Raw genomic sequence first — 18,487 nt, forward strand, 5'->3', positions numbered from 1 at the left:
TTTGTTTTTCACCCTCTCTCGGACTCGTTCATATTTCTAACGCTAACCCGGCTTGTAGTTGTGCTTAAGTTTATAAATTTCAGATTCGCTCTATTCACCCCCCCCCCCCCTCTAGGCGACTTTCAACTGTGCAACATGATTTCAGAAGAATGGTTCAATCACTTGATGGTGTGTTACATTGAGCGGGAATTATTCAAAGAACTTGATAATTCTACCGTAACACGACGCTTTCAGAGTATAAAGACTCAAAAATGAGTCTACCTCGTGTCATGCGAGACTAGCACATTATATGCATGCATCATATGATCTTTTAAAGTTGCCCAGTCTTCTAAAATTTATGCCTCCGCCACTGCAGATAGCAACACAATCAAAACAATGGCCCATGCAGATGAGGCTACCAAGTGTCATTGCAGCATAATTGTCATGTCATCAATTGGGATATATGAGTTTTTAATTTAGTTAATGTGGAATTCGTTATGTTCAATTCAAGGTAGGCTGATGCAGACACCTATCGTGGCGCTGCCACTATGAGGACACGTGCAGAACCCCACCACCAACATCCTTGCAAACCACTTAGAACTTTCAGATGTTCGTTACAAAGGTTTGAAACGTGTTTAAATAACTATCTTTTTTTCTACCCATGTAATATATAGAAATTGTAGCGATGTATGAACATCTACCTAGTACTTAGTTAAAAGCATGTTCGTTGCGGCTTTAATTTACCGGCTTCTACTTTTTCTACAGTATTTTATCTCTATAAATTGCAGCTGCAGCAGTCCAAATAGCTGGCTTAATACGCAACGAACATGTGCAAAATCGAAAGAGTTTGACCCTCGAAAAGAATAACATTTGTTTAGGGCAGAATACCTCTTAATCTCATACGTAGAAAATATTGATTGTATTCATAGCCCATATTAGTGAGTAATATTTAGATCAATTCATACAATCCATTGAACCTTTAACCCAAATGGATCACCAGTGGCCCCGAAATTCCCAAGCTTAGCGTTGGCGACCACGGTCATGGCTACAAGCGGCTCATGCCTCACCATCATCGAAGCTTCCATATATTGTGATTGCGGAGAAACATTTTAAAAATCCTGATTCCCTTTTGTCACTCGACAAAAAAAGTAACGCATCACCAACAGTTTGCTTTCCTTTGGCCTCTAGTTGCCTCCATATTTTATGTAGGCCCCTGATAATCAAGTTCCCACATAGTTCTGTGACATTTAAGCCCGTTATTAGTCCTAGGACTAAAATTTAGTTCAGAGACTAAAATTTAGTCCCTACACTGTTTGGTTGCAAGGGCTAAACATATTTTAAATGCATTAAATACAACACATAAAGACCAAAATACCCCTTTTCTTGTTTCACGCCAGTTTTCTATACAATGGCAATTGGAGTAAATGTTGTTCTTTAGTCCCTTTTAGCACCCATGTGAGGGACTAGAGACTAAACCCAATTAGTCTTTACTTTAGTCCTTCCGTTTTGGTAAAATATAGACTAAACAGGACTAAAAATCCGGGACTAAATATTAGTCCCTCTAACCAAATGGTGCGTTAAATGTTTGTCATCCATTCGAAATGGACAGCGGCAGTGTTTTTCCATATATATAAATATCTGTCATGATTACAACATTGACAGGAATGGCACACATTTCTGACACGTATGCAGGCCTGTGGGTGTACTGTGTCAAAAGCTTCAGCAAAAAGGATCTGAAACAGGAGAAGAATCCCAGCGACCCAGCCTGAACTCGAGATGTGGAAACTGATGTATGTAACCGGAAAGAACACCACTTGGTGTCTTCACGGTTGCAACTCACGAGCACTAGCCAAGGCTTCTTGAAGACTGGCTGCAGCCTTGTCGTACATTAGAAAACCCATGAACCAGAACTCATGCCCTTCAACGGAAACGACCTGAATGTACTTCTCAGCGGGATTTACTTTGCTTACTGAAGGATTAGCTGCTCTTAGCTGGTGAAGAGGAATGACCACCTGTTTTTTGGAAAGCGAAGAAAACATTTTTAATGAACAGACATCTGTTTAATTGAAGTCCTACTGGGAATTGAACATCAAAACGGATCAAGCAACAACTGGAACAAAAGATCCAAGTTAGGTGTTGACAAATTAGCATGCATCTTCTTAAGTGACAGTCAGTGCTTCAGAATGCAACCTGGTTTCGTCCATGTATAGGGAAAGCACCATGACCATGTCCTCATTAGAGAGATGGTAACATAAGCCTTGTGACTTCGTGACCATAAAATCAACTTGTATTTACCAGTGCCACTTCTTTTATGATTCAAACTAAAATTTATCACAAATGTGCAAGGCTTCCAAACTAACCAGACTGCAGTTGTCACCTTTTTTGTTTAGAATTTAATATACATTTTTTCAGAACAGAATGGGACTGAAGAGCATCACCATTCTCATCCTCAAATCCAATGACATTTTTACCAGTGACCCTAAAAAGGTTTACCTATCCTCATGTAGTAAGTCAAATTTATAAATCTATGTAAAACTAACAATGATGAACTATAGAAATCAATTCAGTCCAAATATGATAAACTGAGGTGCAAAACGAAGATTGATTTTGATAGGGATAACTAGATGCTAAGAAGGGAGTAACCCTTACCTTGTAGTAACTCCATTCAGTTTTATTTCCAGCTTTGTATGACAGAGGATTGTCACTGCAGAAAGCAATCTTCGCTGTAGAAATATACAAGACTCCCATGACAGGACCTGCTGATGTTGAGAGATAGCACGCATAGCATATTTTCAGCTCCTCGTCTGGAAGAACCTCGAAGGTCTGCTTAAATATTTTTTCATAGCCTCCTTCTGCTAAAACTTTAGTCCCTTGTGCTAGGCGTCCCATAGCAGCTTCAGTAAAACTAGGTCCAGTCTTGACTGTTAAATACAATGGCATATTGTCAGGCCTAGGGAAAGCCATGTTAATAGACGAAAGATATTAAGGGTCCCTTTGGCTCAGTTTCTGAGCTAGATTCACTGTCAAAAAGCTGAAATCCCAACCAAAGAGGTAAATAGATTCCTAGAAATCTACATACTCCTTTAGTTCAATCCAAAATCTCCTCCCACTCCCACAACAGATTTTCCAGATTCCTACCATTCAAATTTTCCAAAATATTACCCACCTGTCGCTGTTTATAGGATTGAGTTGTTTTCTTTTCTATTCAGATGCCCCCCCCCCACTGGACTCGACGGCACCTAGGGTTGCCACCGCATCCCTGCACTCGAATCCGGTAGTCAACAATGTGGCTCCTAAACCATTGCACTTGTTCCCCGCGACCAGTCAACACTAATCGCTCAACATCCACACCGTCCGTCCCCATCTAACAACAGTCAACAATGCAGCTCAGTCGTCCCTAAACTGTCACACTTGTTCCCGTTGATCCTTCAGCGCTTCTAACACTCAACATCCATGTCGCCCGCATTGTTTTCAGATCGTCCAACTAATCGCGATTAGTCGGGCTGATCATTTCTCTGTGCTCGATTAGGGTGTTCGATTTGATTAGTGTTACTGATCGTCCATATCGTACGGTTAGGCGAGGATATGGAACGATTAATCGCTGGTAGCCAATCAGTCGCGATTAATTAGGCTCGGGTAGTCCAACAGTTTGCTTGACTAGACTGGCCCATGATTAATAGAGGTAGTCGCCCCCCCCCCCCCCCCCCCAACACACACACACACAGCTCTACCTGTCTTTTCATCTTCCCTGGCGGCGGGGAGAAAATCAGAAAACACCCTTCTCTTCCTTCTTCATCCTTCTCTCTCCCTCCAAGGCTCCAACACGGCAACACCTTTCTCTCTACATCGGCTAGGAGAAAAGAGAACACAAGGACTAGAGATGAGCTCCTCATCTGAAGATATATGTCTAAACTTTTTCTCATTTTAGAGTTTATATTGAACTATGATAGTATGATGTCTAAACTCTCATTTTAGACATAACTCTGGCTGAGCTCCTCATATCCAAGTCTCTATAGTCTATACTATATAAGTATATGTCTATATATAGTGTTATTATATGTATATATATTAGGAGCCCTAGGCTTCCAATAGCTGGGTGAAAGCCCTGACCCGATGTTGCCAACCAGTTCAGCTGCAACAGGTCTGAAGCGTCTATAAAAGAAGCTCCAGCCCGCTAAGGTTCAGTTTTAGCGACGTCGACGGTTACGACCTCCACCCCCAAGAGGCCACACGGTCGCGACGGATTCTGGGAGCAAGCGTGCGACGACAAATCTGGGGGGCATGGTCGCGGCGCCCCCATGAGGCACGCACGACGGCGAGGTGGGAGCGGTTGCGACGTCGGATACCGAGGGCACACGTGCGGCGGCGGCCCCCTGAGGTGCGCATGATGGCGAGGTGGCAGCGGCCGCGGCGGCGGATCCCAGGGGGCACAACCGCGACAGCGTCTCCCTGCGGCGCGCGCGGCAGCGGCCCCTTGAGGCGTGCACGACAGCGAAGTGGGAGGGGCTGCGGCGGCGCGACGACAGATCTCGGGGCACGTGAGCGACGACGGCACCCCTAAGGCGCGCACAAAGACGAGGTGGGAGCGGTTGCTGCGGCGGTTCCCGGGATGCACGCGCGCGGGGGTCGACCCTTGAGCTGCGCATGACCGCGACGCCATCCAAGGTGGGAGCGACGACTGCAGACTTCCCTAGGCACGAGCGACGACGACAGCCTCCCCCTAGGCACGAAGTGGTGGCACATCCCAGATGCGAGGCCGCGGTTCCGTGGGGCAGCGGCCCTGTGTTTATGCTATTTTGTATACATATTTATGCCAATGTCAATAGGTTTTTAGGACATATATTTCAGTTCAAGGCTCTGCTTCCATCTATTCGTCTCTATGATATTTTTATTCACATTTTACGCAAACGATTTATTGATTTTATGCATTATCTCGTTTACTTAATCCAGCGTGTAATGGGTTCCTACCATTTACGCCATATGTATAACATATATTTACGACGCACACATTTACACAATGAAATAGAAATTTAGAAAAAGATAACTGCTCTAAGAAATGAGGTCATTTGCCAAAATTCCATAAATCTCGCGTATGTCAATCCATTTCCTTTTCAACTCACATTCTTGTCATCTTAAATTTGTGCACATGCAGCAGAAAACAATTTTTTACGCAGTCTATCACAATGCATAAATACCTTCACCGTGTAGTATATAATTAGTATCAGTATATATCATAAACTGGTTAACGAGCCTTCATACATGGATGTTGGAGATATGCTATATTTATGGAGAAAATAAAGCATTTAAATCAGATTTTTTGTTTCCATGCATGTCAATCTATTTTCTTTTCAACGCACATTCTTGTCATCTTAAATCTGTGCGCATGCAGCAGGAAACAAAAATTTTACGTGATGTACCACACTGCATAAATATGTACACAGTGTAGCATAATTAGTATCAGTATATGTTATAAACTAGATACAACGAGCCTAGTTGTATTGCTGTTGTAGGGATCCTATTTTTATGGACGAGATAAAGCATTAAAATCATATTTTTTGTTTCCATGCATGTCAATCCATTTCCTCTCAACACACATTATTGACACACTAAATTTGTGCACATGCAGCAGCAGGAAACTGATTTTTTTATGCAACGTACCGTATTGCATAAATAACTACACCATGTAGCATAGTTAATAGCAGTATATTTCATAAAATGTTTCTAACGAGCCTAGCTGCATGACTGTTATAGATATCCTATATTTATGGATGGAATAAAGCATTCAAATCAGATTTTTTACATGATGCAGCAGTTAACGGATACGCTTCCTAATTTCTCGCGCATGCAAATGGAAACAAACTGCGGGCATGCAAGGAATGGGACGTATGCGGGACGGAGGCTAGCGGCCAGACTGGTTCGGTGGTGCGGTATATATATATATATATATATAAGGAAGAGGTAATGAAAGCTCTAGGCTTCCGTTAGTGGGCGAAGCCCCAGCCAGGAGGCCGATCGGGTCGCGTTCGGCCCACTGGACGCCAGCTTGCGTCAGCCATGCATAGGATAGCCACGTATCCCGGCTGAGACGCGACATGCGATATACGCACGCATAAATATATATACAAATGTGCATAACTCATGCATAAATGGAATCTTTTATGCCACGAATCATGAGAACGAATATTTGCATGTGCTTGCCGGTTACGACTGCATAACGATGTGATACATGATAGCGTAAACCATGCAAACATTTAAAATCTCCCACCGGTTTTAAGATAAGGAAAGACGTGCTCTTCGTGCGCGTAAATAAAGGCGCAGTTACAGGAGGAAAAAAATACGCACGCATAAATCATGCATAGAAGGGATCTTTTGTACCTTGACTCACGGAAACGAATATTACCATGTGCACACCGTTTACGACTGCATAACGATGTGTAACATGATAGCATAAACCATGCATTATATAAATTTTGACCGGTTTGATATAAGGAAAGACGTGCTGCATAATCGCGTAAATAAAGGGACAGTTACGGTTCGAGGAGCATTAGTAGAAGGAAATAAATTTTAATTTACAGCCGCAGTTCGCGGGTTCAGCTCGGGCGGATTCCAGCGTAAAACGTGAGCTAAAACATCGTAAATGAGTACGAAATTTAGCGTAAATCATATATCTGTTTTGTAACAGCAAACGAAGCCCAAAATTACGGCGTAAAAATCGCGTGCACCCAATCGTGCGCGGCTCTGGCTAGGGCAGATTCCGGCGTAAAACGTGAGCTAAAACATCATAAATGAATACGAAATTTAGCGTAAATCTTATATTAGCTAAAACAGCGTAGATTGATCACGTTCGATCGTGCACGGATTTTGGCTTGGTCAAATTTCAGCGTAAAACGTGAACCAAACAGCGTAAATGGGTACAAATTTTATCGTACATCATCAATCTATTTCGTAACAACGAATGTGGCCTAAATTACGACGTCAAAATTGCGCTCCGATCGTGCTCGGGTTCTAGGTCAGGTGGATTTAAGCGTAAGACGTGATCCGAAACAGCGTAAATGGATACGAATTTTAGCGTAAATCAATGATCTGTTTTAAAACGACGAATGTGGCACTTGCTTTTTAGTGGAAGCGTAAAATGCAATAAAAAAGAACCCAAGACAAAATCTTTTTTTTTGCCGACCTATACATGCGACATGGGGGTGAATTAATAACTGAACGAACCCAAGACAAGAAAGAAAACGATGAAGCCATTTGTTGTTCCTGAATCTTGATCCGTCACGCTCACGCCCGGCCATGGAACTGAGGTCAGAAGAGTAGCCACTAGACAATACAGAGGGCACGGCGGTCAGAAGAACAAGAACTTGGACTTGGAGATGCATCTGAAGGGGAGCACGGTGTCGTTGGACCAGAAGAAGCGAAGCTGGCACGCCAGGCGCGTCCACTGGTCGACGCCGACGATCCCCGCGACCTTCCATCGCGTCTGGGCCTCCCCATCCACCCGGAACGGCACCACGCCGTTGCGGAGCGCGGCCTCCATGGCGGCGCTGCCGGCGTCGCCCAGCGGGGCGCCCTGCGCGCGCGCCACGTACGCCAGCGGGAGGACGCCCCTGGCGGGCACGCGGAACGGGTAGGCGCGGAGCACCGCCACGTACGGCACACGGGGCTGCAGCAACAGCACCACCACAAGGACGGCTACGGCGCCCAGCAGCACCACGACCGCCAGCACCATGAACAGCACCGCCGCCGCCCACTCCGCCGCGCCCGACCGGTGTCTCCTGAAGCTGTACCGCCGCAGACGCTGAGGCTCCTCCTCGCGCCCCCTCCACGACCGCCAATCCGCCGGCTGGAGAGCGCCGCGACGGCCGGGGCTCTCCTGCTCACGGGCGCCTACTCGCACGCCCGAGGGAATCGCCGCCGCCGCTAAAACCTAATCCCTGGCGGCGTGTGGGTGTTTTTATAGTGACGGCGTGGGACTGGATAATTGTGAGCGCGTGGGCAGGATCGTGGGCCCGATTCACGTAATATGCGCAGACTATATTTGCATAAACTGATACACACATCAGCATAACTTGTATTATAATTTAGCGTAAGCACAGATAGGTACAATAAGCCAAAAAGGGTTCGTGCGGTCTGCATACCTGGTCAGGGTTTCCTGTAGTTAAATAGAGCCCAGAGCTCTAAATACTATATACATATATATATATATATATATATATATATATATATATATATATATATATATATATATATATATATATATATATATATATTGACGCCTAATCGCCCAGTGGGATTGATCAGGCGATCTGAAAACAATAGTTGTTCGTGCCCATCTGATGTTACCACCTTCAGCACCTCCCCAGCCCCTATTTTGATATTCAATGACAGCGAGACTATACCCATGGAAGACAATGGCGCAACACCTAGCGGTTTAGTTGTTGCTGCCATTGTGCATGTTGCTCATGTAGGGTGCCATACATGCGTTGGAGTAGGCGTGACTACAACCACGACGCTTCAGCCTAGCGTTGCGAACGTAGGGCCCCCAACCCCCGCGGTACAGCGTACCGCTCCCTCGTCGACAATGGCCCGCTGTCGAATTGGCTCGTTCAAGAGGCTAGGGCAGCGTCCCTCCTGTCAGGTTGCCACGTCATTCCCATAACCGTTAGCTCATAGCTAGAATCGGATTTTTAGGAATCTATAATTGAATCAAATAGATCCTAGGTTTACTTCCCATGACTTCAATTAGATTTGAAGGTTAATACAGGATCTTGCGGGTTGGCTATCAACTATCAGCCAATGTCTCACTTCACTTGGAACAATAGCCAAATTCTTGGAAGATCTATAACATAGCCTATGATCTACAACTATAGGCAATTTTTCAATGATTTGAAGTTTGATCTTATAAGTTCATTGAAGTACATCACAACACGGGACTGCATCATGGCTGTGTTAAGAGGTGTTGTGCTTCAAACTTGGGTTGGATGGGACTTCAATCAACTACCAGAGTTCAAAGTTCTAACCGGTCGACTGCAAGAAACTTGGTCATCACAAGTTTTATGAAAATAGGTATTTAGCCAAAAGCCTTAATCAGTTGATACGTAAAAGGTAATGTCATAATCTTACTGTTGTTAGATCTGTTCAAAGATGTTTGGCAAAAGGGCCTCTAGCATAGTGGTTAAGGCTTTCGAGTAGCACCTCCAAGTCCCGGGTTCCATTATACTCGGGGGCGAATTTTCGGGCTTGGTTAAAAAAATCCCCTCGGTGTGCCCTCCGGTTGGGCCGTTGCAGAGTAGACGGTTGATGTCGGCCCGTTAGTGATGGGAGGCCAGGGTTCGGAGATTTTATTCGGCCGGGACCAATGCTTCAGTCTCTTAATATTATACTGGGACAAGTTTTTGGGTAACAAGGCTTAAAGAATTATTTTAAAACAAAGTAAACTTATGAAGATACTTAGCCAACAAAGCATAAAGCATATGGAAAGCTACACCAAAATGTTCATGTTGGCTTCTTTTATTGGGGCATCCTGCTTCCCCAGCTCTACAATCCCCAGACCAGACCTCAGCATAATTCTCAAAAGGTGTCTAGCACAGTACGCTTGCAACTTTATATATGTCGATTCTTTCCTTTGATCCTTAGAAAGGTTGCATCCTACCAATCCGTGCAGCTCAAGGAATGAATGAAGCAAAGAAACGAGCACATTGGACTCTTAGAAGGAAAGGAGAAGACCCTGCTATCGCTTGCAGGGCTGCTGAGATCTCACAGTGTTGCCACGTGTCGCGGCTGAGGCTCTCGACCAGCTTGGTGGTCTCCCCCCACGACTTCCCCCACCTTGACAGCGTCTCCCTCATCGCCTCCACGGCGCCTGATAATGGGCCAATACATACATAGTGGAAATCAGAAACGAAGAAATCTCCTCTAGATAAAAGAGCAATACAACCGCAAAGCTGACACAACGCGTCGAGCTAGCCGGTGGGTTTTACCCTTAGACGAGGATGCGGGCCCACGGGACACGTACTGGCTGGACTCCGCCGCGGCGGCGGCGTGCACGTGCGTCGGCGAGTCGGACGTGAGCTTCTCGCTCCAGGTGACCGTCTTGGGCGCCGGCGCTGGCGGCGGGGGCGGCGGATCGACCGTCTCAGCCGCCGGCGCCGGCGGGGGCGGGGGTGGATCGGATGCGGGGACGGCGGCGCGAGCAGTAGTGTCGGCCTGCGCGGTGGCGGCGGAGGTGGCGGCGTCGGCGGCCGGGTGCATCTCGGTCGCCGGCGGCTGCATCTGAGCTCTGAGGGATGTAGGCGCGGTGGTGGGGTCCAAGGAAATGGAAGCGGGGAGTGGGGTGCTGGGGGTGGGGAAATGGGGTAGCTCGTCGCAGAACGTGCGTGGGGTTGGCAACTAGTGGCCAGTGGTGTGGTGGGGGTCAAACCCGTTTCAGTTCCTTGTTGCAACAAAGTCGCAGCTGGCACGCGGCGCTACAATTACAACGGGCAACTGCGATCCGGTTTGCTTCGGACTTGGCTCACGTCTCCATTGGAGTATTATTTCGCCCAAGTTTTTATAAATAAAGAGTAAATATAGACTTAATTAGATTTAATAAATCCGTATATATAATTAGTTTTATAATTAAACTATATTTAATACTCACAATTAATATTTAAAGATTTGGTGTGATATAATCTAAACTTTAGCTAGTGGAACCTAATACATCTTTGTTCTACCATATGGTTCCAGAATCAACAAATATAGACCCTATTTGTTTCGGCTTCTAGCAGCTTCTGACCACTAAAAGTTGTTGTGAACTGACAAACGCTTAGCTTTTTAGCCAGCTTCTATAAAATTTGTTGGAGCAAAAACCATCTAAAATCAACATAAACACATAATCGGCTGAGTCGTTGTAATAGTAGAAATCCGTCACTTTCTAGATCCTGAGCCCTATAAAACAATTTTATCTTCCTCCACACGTAATCGTAATGATACTTAGATTCTTCTCACAGTCAGATTCTTCTCACAGCCAGATTTTAAAAAAAGCTGGTCAGAAAAAAGCTGAACCAAACAGGCCCATAATATGATGAGGTTCTAGAGGTGGGCGGGTTGGTGCTCATTCGGGTCATGCCACCACTGTTGTACTACCTTTAATGTCATACTAGCTGGATGCCCGTGTGTTGCAACGGGAATATATAATACCAGTATACTACGATAACTTATATACAAAATCTGTGTTATATTGTTATGAGAAAATGTTTCATAATCAATTTGTGATCCTAGCCATACATAAGTTTTGTTATTTTAATCTAGTTATTTCACCGCTACATTGCAACCATCAGTATCATGCAGACTTCGATATATGCCACGATTTGTATGGTCTCATCATTGGAGAGCACGAGCACGTTCCACACATGCCGGAAAAATTCCCTCGTACATCGTTAGTCATCAGACACGCACCACCATATGCTCTTGCTTAAACAAAAAGGTAAGTGTGTATGTGTTTGCGAAGAGAATTAAAGGCAGGCCGGCACAAAAGCTACCCTGACGGTGGCGAGGATGACGAACTGGTCACTGTTGTCGATCCTCCTCTGTATCACCTCCGGCGCCAAGATGACGCCACAATCCTCGATATAGTAGTCGTCGAACGCACGCGACATGACGAGTACCGATGACTCTTGGTTGGGCTGCCAAACGAAGTGCACCCCGGGCTCATCAGCGAGGTAGTACCCCTGACCGTTGCACCACCGAATGCGCTATTCCACTACATACATCATGTTCGAGGACACTCACACAACGTCAGCAACGTCCATCGTCCCAGCGCACAAGAATTCATGTCCGGTTAGTAGCGACTTACGTGGCAGGTTGGGCTTCAGGTGGACGATGAGCTGGACGGCGTGATGGCGTCGTCGTCGAATGCGGTGTCCAGAACAACCCGAGAGTCGTCGACGTTGGCGACAACCATGAGGCCCCCCTGCTTAACGATGGACAGCGCGGTGCAGCTGCTCTGGACCGCGTCCAAACGGCGGCTTCGCGGGAGCTTGTCGTACACAGCGGCGCATGCGACCACGTAAGACTGCTTTTAGAGGTCGAACCGACAGTCGCCAAGCTTCTTCTCGTCATCGATGAGCGACGACAACACGAATGCCTCCTGCTCATGGAGTTTGTTCGGGGTTTGAAGTAGGAAACATGGATTCATGCTTGGCGTTGGTTTATGAAAATGACTCACAAGTCTGATCCATGGAAAAAAATATTACGAAGAAAAAATTTCACACATGCAAAAAAGGGAATTTAAGTATAATGCATTATTCAAACAAAAGAAATAGCATGCAAAGCTCTTCTTTAAATAATATTACCTCCATCCAAAAATATAATTCAAGAATATCGGTGATACTTATCTACTACTACGCATTGTGCAATGGTAGCAAGTGAGCTTGGAGAGAGATATAGTAGATGTGTTTCCTGTCATAGATGTAGACATAAACACATATAGGTGGGTGCTCGTGCGTTGCAACGGAAACATTTAATATCATGATAACTTATGAACAAATGTGTGTTATACTGTTATGTGAAAATGTTTCGTAATTAATTTGTGATCCTAGCCATACATAAATTTTGTTATTTCAATCTAACTATTTCATCACTACATTGCAACCAACAGTACCGTGCAGACTTCTATACATGATAGCTGAATGCCCGTGCGTTGCAACGGGAATATATAATACCAGTATACTACGATAACTTATATACAAAATATGTGTTATACCGTTATTGAGAAAATGTTTCATAATCAATTTGTGATTCTGGCCATACATAAATTTTGTTATTTATAATCTATCTGTTTCACCACTACATTGCAACCATCAGTATCATGCAGACTTTGATATATATCACGATTTGTATGGTCTCATTATTAGAGAGCACGTTTCACACATACCGGAAGAAATTCTCTCGTACATCGTTAGTCATTGACACGTACCACCATACGCTTTTGCTTAAACAAAAAGATAAGTGTGTGTTTGCAAGACTAATGGTCAAACATCGTATAACCACAAAGTTAGAATACTATATTAATATATTAAATAAATTAATCCAATAGACATAGATTAACACAATTAACATAGGATAAATAAATATCTAATTATAAAAGTATGAAACATGGTATAATCAATGTTGTTACTGCGTAGTAAATATTCATACGAGACTAACACAACTGGAACGATTCAATTTGGAATTAAAATGTGGAAGTTACGAATTTCCAAAGTTTCTATGTATTTGATATAGGATTAATTAGGAAATCAATTTTATTGTTGTTTTCATGACAAAACAGAGGTATTATGTGATAAAAATAATATTATAGAATTATAGAAATTGGAATGAACTCATTTGGATTTAATATGAAATTTCCATGAATTAAATGGGTTTCTGCAATTATTTTTAAACTAAAAATCAATTTCTAAACTCCTTTTCCCTATTTTCTTTATTTCCTGGACTGCGTCCCAAATTCCAGAAAGATCAGGGGCCAAGCTATAAATGTTTTTCTAGACTCAGTGAGCATACAGAGTGGACGGTGGGTTAAACACAAAAGACGTTTTAGTTGAAGTTGTACACAATTCAACATGAGTCATGTTGGCTAGAGGGTGAAAGGCTAGTCATGGATCTCAATAGATCCAAGGTTTGATCCCTAGGCAGCCACGATTTGATTTTTTTTTCTGCGCGCAGAAAACTGGTGTGCGGGATTGGACGGCTGAGATTGTAGAACGATAGAATGGACGGCTGAGATTGTAGAACGATAGAATGGACGGCTGAGATTGTAGAACGATAGAATGGACGGCTGAGATCGCAGAATGGCAGAACACAAAAAGGCAGGCTACTATTGCTAACTTAATAAGTAGTAGAGATTATTTATCGTTTATGATAATGATACAATCTCCAAAATATAGCTTTAACCATGTTTTTTATTAAAATACCAAGAAAACTCTTAATATATTTATACTTCTATAAAAAGTACTTTTTAAGATAAATCAATGCATATAAATATTAGGTTTCAAAACTAAATAACAAAACCGCTATTTGTAGTCAAAATTTTATAAGTTAACTTAAATCATGTCTAAAACGACAAATAATATGACACAAGAGCAAATACATGAATAGAACATAAGGCTATGGACATGTTCAATTGTATAGTTAAGGTGCCAAAAATTATCACACTTTGGCAAGGCTAAGAAATCATACCACACTTTTATGAGTCATTGACGAGTGAGACCTATTGTTGGTCACTTGTTCTTAAATGTTGTAGATAAAGAACAAGACAACACAATTGTCAATTATTATGGATCTTCGTCCTGCGAAGCATTATTTCCACGTGAGAATAATGCTCATCAGACGAAGATCAAGAAGGACTTACCTTCATCATTTAATATATGAATGGAAATGTAAAAGGATGAAGATAATAACTACATTTTATTAATTCATACACCTTTACACTTCATGAAACATGTACGAATATTAACAGTATTAATATTACATTGATACCTTCGGCTTGCTCGAAGATGAAAGCATGAAAGAGTGATTACCATTCAGCGTGAACAGTACGGTGGTACTGTTCACCTATTTATAGACACGAGATGCAGTCTGGGTAAAATTACATTCATGACCCTTGACATTTATCTACAAGCAGCCCGGGTAAATTTACATTCATGACCCTTAACATTTATCTACAGACGACCTGTATTATTAAGGTCTATCTGGTCTTTTCTTCTTCTGCTTGAGTTGAACCGAAGCTGATGATAGCTTCGACATTCTGCATAGTTGCTTCTACGCAAGATCTTCGTCTTAAGAAGTTGAACTGAAGCTGATGATAGCTTCGACGGGCCTCTGTATTATTTTGCCGAAGGTGTTTCTGTCTTGAGCACCTTCGGTGGGGAAGAGGACCCCCAACAGTAGCCCCTTCGCGATGCTAGATCGTTTTTTCGTAACGAGCTCGGTCCGCGAAAAACACGAAGGCTTCGGAATATCGAAGGTCCGAAAAACACCTTCCCTTAGCTTGTTATTGAAACGATTAAAATATTCTGGGCATTGGGTGGTCCACCGTTCAGCTAGTGTACACGGTCTAGCGGTTCGTCTTTCTCTCCCGCAGCACTATATAAACAGATAGGTTGGTGAGAAGTTACCACAATATTCATTGTCATCGCACTGTTGTGTTGTTAAAAATTTTAACCGAAACCGAAGCTTTCTGCATTGCGCTTTCGAACAAGCTCTTCGTCACTTGAGATCAGCTTCGTCTTAAGGAAACTAAACACTGAAATGGCCAGAGTAAGATCCACTGCTAGGGTGTCCCGTGAAGGAGACGAGGCCGAAGTAACTGAAACGACACCGATATCAGAAGTGATGAGACAATCAGATCTGGTTGTGCTGGAAGAAGCTACTGCCGAAGGTGCTACTGCCGGAGCTAAGCAGATTGTGGCCGAAGGCGGAAGTGACAACAAAAGTGAGGAGGATAACATCATTCTAAGCCCATCAAAACATAGTCACATTGAATTTGGAAAATCGACCGTAACAGCAGAGGACTTGGTTGTGATGAAAAAGCTAGGCTATTTGGGGGAAAATGAAGATAAACTTATTCACTTTGCTGGAGAAGAAGTAGTTCCGGAGCCGAAAGAAGATGAAGTTGTTGTGTTTAAGAGCTTCTTCAGGGCAGGGCTACGGTTCGCCCTGTACGATATGATAGGGGAGGTTTTGAAAAGATTTGAAATATATCTCCATCAGCTGACATTGAATGTCATTGTTAGGCTTAGCATTTACATATGGGCGCTCTGAAGCCAAGGTAAAAGTGCCAATGCCAAAGGGTTCTACCGAGTGCACGAATTGCACTATCAGACGAAGGCTAGAGCCGATGGTCTACTATGCAAAATTGTAGCACACAATGTTAAATGGCCAACCGGGTGGACTAGTGAATGGTTCTACATGAAAGCAGATGAGAAGAAAAGGGAGAAGCTCATGATCATGGTAATGAGTCCCCTGAAACTGAGCTTCGGCATAACGCGACCTCTGTGCAATATGCAGTGTTGGGGACTTGTTCTCAAATGCTATGAGTTAAAAACAAGGCAACACAAAATGTTAAATGTTAATGTCTGTCGGAGAGGAAATCTCCCCGGACGGGTGGCGGATTGCACCCGCCCTAAATCCTAAAGAGAGGAGGGGCCTAAGCGTTTTGCTTGCTACGAGGCTGGTGGATCAACACACGAGAGCACGCGAGGGTTTAGAGTGGTTCGGGCCGCCGGAGCGTAATACCCTACTCCACTGTGTGATGTATTGCTTAGGAGCTTGTATGAACTTATGAGTGTCTGCCTAAAGCTAGGTCTGAGAGCCTCCACTTGTAACGTCGTATGCCTCCCCTTTTATAGCTGAAGGGGGGCATGCACAAAAAGGACTGGGCCCCGACATGTGGGCCCAGGGACATAAAGAATATAGTGCTTGGATCCTCTAATGTCTGTTGCCGAGCCAATCTTCTTGTGCCCTGGCGCTCGAGGTCTGTGTATCCTTGGCGTGCAGGGGAAGCTTCTTGCGGAAGAGAAGATGAGTATAGTGCGCCGCTCGGCACGGGTGCACTGTTTGCCAGCAGACCCAGCAGGCGCACCGCCTACTGGATGACCTTGACGCCGCCTGCCAGCGGATGGGACGGGACGCATTAAATGCTGAGTGGGCACGTCGCCCGTCGGCGTAGTGGCAGGCGGCGCGTCTTTTCCTCAATAAATGCAGGGGCTGCACGACTTCTCGTCAGGTTCGGCCCGGTAGCTTATGTCATGGGCCACAAGCAGCGGGTCTCCGTCTGAGCGGGAAGTGGAGGGCAAGGCCTGCACATGTGTCAGCACCGGACCCCTGCACATACCAGGGTCCTTCTCATTCCGGGACCCTGCTGGAGTTCGGACCTACCCGGAGGCTCCGAACTTGTATGTATATAGGGGTCCGGTGTCCTTCTGTGGGGGTCCGGACTTACTGAGGTGTGGCGTCTTTCTTTGCCACGTGGCGCCCTTTGGCCTGCCCATCTGGTGGGGTCAGGCGCGGTCCTCCGCGTGGCTAGGAGACGTCGCACGGGTGCGGTGTCTTCATGCTGTCGGAGAGGGTACTTCTGATTTAGGGTACCGACAGTGGCCCCTGGTCCCGCCTCAGGGGAGGATGCAAGCCTGTAGGTGGGACTAGAGTCTGATTGGCAGTTAGACCGCTGCTTCTGTGCGCCTGTTGCTGCAATTACTGTCGGCCCGCCTATGACCACGCCATCTACTGTGCCTATTCCCACGGCTGACTGACCCGTGACCGTCGTACTTAACGGCACTGTTAGGCCATGCGCGAGGCTGCCTCGAGTCGCTGCACTGGTTCTGAAAAATTTACCTTTTCAGACTCCCGTGACAGTCCCGAGAAGACGTGGCATTGGCGCAGGCGGCGGTGCGGTTTCTTTGCACATGGTAACCGGTGCACCGGTTACATGGCGTGTGGGCCTGGGCCCCTGAGTTGGGTTGCCAGTTGCGGCGGAGCTGAGGGAGCATACAGCCGTGAGACGGTTGTACGCTTCTTGCGCGACGATTCACCTCTTTGACCGCTGGGTGCGGCGAAGACGAAGGGGCGCCTAGCTGTGGGGCAGTTGCATGCCCTATGTGTGGCGGTTCGCCTTCCTGACCGCTGGTTGCCCCGAAAATGGAGGAGCACGTAACCATAGGTCAGTTGCACGCTCCTTCTTAGGGTTGGTCTGTATGACATGTGGGGCCTAGCCCCCGTGTCATAAGGTGGGATCCTTGGTGTATGCTGGGGGAGACTTCACCCGTGACGCTTCAGGGGCGCGAGTGGGGGATCTGCCTTTAAAAAGGGGTCGATCCCCCGGGCAGTAGACATGCCTCGCTCCTCTTGCGACCACCGCGCCCTTTCGCCTTCCAGGCCTCTAGATGGGGTGCGCCGGTGTCCTCTGGAGGGATCCGCGTCAAGGCCATCTCTTTCGGCGACTTCACCGTTGGAGAGCGTGCGCTCATGGTGGTGTCACCGATCTTGTCTTCTTCCTTTTGTTGTTGGAGGGGTGCAACCCCATGGGGGTTGACATCCTTCCACCATTCGGCTTCAAGGATTTTCATCATGCAGCCCGGCTGCAGTCCCCCGTCGGCGGTCACCCAGGAGGATGGCCACCAGCCTTGTGGTGGGGAGAAGCAAGCCGGGCTGCGGCCTCTCTTCCACCCTCAGCTTCAAGGATGTTCATCATCCTCGCTGTGGTGGAAGGCGGGTTGAGCCAGGGCCCTACCCTCCGTATGGGTTGGTGACCCGCTTCTTCCTCCAGCATTCTGAGGGGAAGGGTGTTCACCAATCCTGCGGAGGGCGGACCTTGGCTCAGGGTCGGCCGACTGCAGACTGTCAGCTGCAGCGTGTCTGGCCCTTTGGGACTGGATAGCTCTGGTGCCGCCTCCGACGCTGCCTCCTGCCGTCTGGTCGGGGCGTGGTTGCCCCATCCACCGCACGGGCAACAGTCGCGCCGTGCGCGGGTTTGCCACAT

At 45.8% G+C, this 18,487-nt stretch overlaps 1 protein-coding gene across 1 annotated transcript; it reads right to left on the reverse strand.

Moving 5' to 3' along the window:
* Positions 1 to 1,581: 1,581 nt before the first annotated feature.
* Positions 1,582 to 10,370, reverse strand: LOC100284278 (uncharacterized). Its single transcript, NM_001157173.2, has 4 exons — positions 9,957 to 10,370; positions 9,737 to 9,838; positions 2,629 to 2,900; positions 1,582 to 1,991 (listed from the first exon to the last, which is right to left on the reverse strand). Exons 1-4 carry the CDS (start codon positions 10,246 to 10,248, stop codon positions 1,803 to 1,805), a joined length of 855 nt encoding a protein of 284 aa, NP_001150645.2. The 5' UTR covers positions 10,249 to 10,370; the 3' UTR covers positions 1,582 to 1,802.
* Between the last annotated feature and the right edge of the window lie 8,117 nt (positions 10,371 to 18,487).

This window comes from Zea mays, chromosome 9, assembly GCF_902167145.1.
Source record: "Zea mays cultivar B73 chromosome 9, Zm-B73-REFERENCE-NAM-5.0, whole genome shotgun sequence".
NCBI lineage: Eukaryota > Viridiplantae > Streptophyta > Magnoliopsida > Poales > Poaceae > Zea > Zea mays.